Below are 1,810 nucleotides of genomic sequence, written 5' to 3'. Positions count from 1 at the left end.
CCGCGGTCCCTGATGCCTTGCCAAGCTTGTTCTAAGTAGGTGCTTTAGACCACTGAGCCATCTCTCCAGCCCCCTTAGAGGTGATTCTGATGTGCAAACAGCCACTACTGCTTCATCATGGAGCTGACTGCTAATGACCACTAAGCTCCTGGGCTGGGCAGCATGGAGGAGAGAAATCTGAGTGAGGTGTGACCCAGAGGACTGTGGTCTAAGGGTGAGGCCCCAGTGGCCATTAAAGAGGACATACCAGGGGCAGAGGCAGGCAATCACCAACACCCCAAATGATTCTGTTTAGAGCATTCTCTTTGGGGCCCCTTCTCGGGCCAAGCTGGGTGCATTCTGTGTTCTGTGGTCTTTCTCTGTATCTCAATCTAAGTGTGCCCTTATCTCCTGCAGCTCCCGTCCTTGCTTCCCTGTGCTTGGTTACTTCTTTGAACCTTTGAGCTCTTTTTGGGGTCTTGATTACCTTTCTATTCCCTATGGGGAAATTCTGCCCCTTAGATGCTAAATGTAGCACTGTCTGAAGACGGGACTTGTCACAGCTGGCAGGCACCTAGTAGAACCCTGCAAAACATCCTACAATGAAGTTCTAACAAAGTAGTATACTTCCCACAATTCCAGTAGTGCCAGTGATGGGATGCTCTGTCCTAAGAGTGGCAAGTGCACTCAACAGCTCCATTAATAAACTTCATATTTAAAAAAATCAGCATTATTATTTAACATATCTTTAATGAATGGCTATCTGAACAACCAAATGGATAAAAAAACTTTAGGTCTCTCTGCCATCTGACTTCCAGGTTTTTTATTTCATAAGCAGTAAAATTATGAAAACAAGAACTGATATTGAGACTTACCAACGTTAAAAATAGAGCTATCAATTACTATAAATGTTACTTCATAAAGTAAAGGGTATTTGTACAATAAAAATATAATGACATTAATAATAAAAATTAAATAAGGTTAACTATTCCCACAGCAGGTCAACACAGCAGCCACCAGCTGCTGTATGTGGTAGACAGTGCATTTCAACCCACCCTGGCTACCACCCACCAATTGAGCCTGACAATCCAGGATGCCTGATGGGCAGGATCCCTGGCTTTTGGCCAGTCCCCGGCCCAGTGGTGCTGTACTCTACCTTGTACTCTAGGGAGAGCAAGGTCTCTGTCTTGGACATCCAGCTCCACTTGTGGACCACATAGCCTTTGTGGTCATAGGTGGTCCTGCCTTCCTCATCCAAGACCAAGACGAAGGGGCATCTGGGAGACATGGTGGGGAGAGCTGCTGTCAGGCCCTGACAGGAGCCCACGTCTGTGCAGGCTGGGAGCATCTGCTCCAGGCTTGAGAAACATGGAGACCTATAGGTACCCTGCTTTCCCTGCCTAGGATGGCCTGTGGCCCCTTGGCATCTCCCGAGGCTGTGGAGGTCTGTAGACAGGGGCCAGGGAGAGAACGATGTCAAGTCAAACCCAGGAGCCTAAGCACATGAGAATTCAAGCCCTGAAATGGGAACTAGGATATCTATAACATGAGAATAAATCATCCTTTCCAAGAATGGCTCCTGATGAGAAACCAGGAAAAAAATCAACCTTGAGCTGGCAAGAATGCCTCTCTACCACCCATTCCTGGTACCAGACACTGTTCTCCCCTAATGACTCCTTCTGTGGGGGCCCAGGGATGTGGCTCAGTGGTAGCCTGTGTGCCTGGCACATGTGAGATCCTGGGTCTAATCCCTAGCATGGTGAAAATAAAAATGTTCTCCCATGAAAATGACCAGTAGTTAAGGTGTCAGTACTCAGGGAAGCACACTGAG

At 47.5% G+C, this 1,810-nt stretch overlaps 1 protein-coding gene across 1 annotated transcript in view; it reads right to left on the bottom strand.

The window, feature by feature from the left end:
* LOC101565375 (uncharacterized protein C3orf20) overlaps window positions 1-1,810 on the bottom strand; it is a gene marked incomplete at both ends in the record, with an annotated part of 26,463 nt that overhangs the window by 5,365 nt on the left and 19,288 nt on the right. Inside the window, one exon of the mRNA XM_023708748.1 lies at window positions 1,136-1,256. Within this exon, the coding sequence (XP_023564516.1) occupies window positions 1,136-1,256 (121 nt within the window). The remainder of the gene's footprint in view (window positions 1-1,135; window positions 1,257-1,810) is intronic.

Source organism: Octodon degus, unplaced genomic scaffold (assembly GCF_000260255.1).
Source record: "Octodon degus isolate 3935 unplaced genomic scaffold, OctDeg1.0 scaffold00533, whole genome shotgun sequence".
NCBI classification, from domain to species: Eukaryota; Metazoa; Chordata; class Mammalia; order Rodentia; family Octodontidae; genus Octodon; species Octodon degus.
Note: the sequence above shows the minus strand (reverse complement) of the source record. Positions and strands in the feature narration are given on the sequence as shown.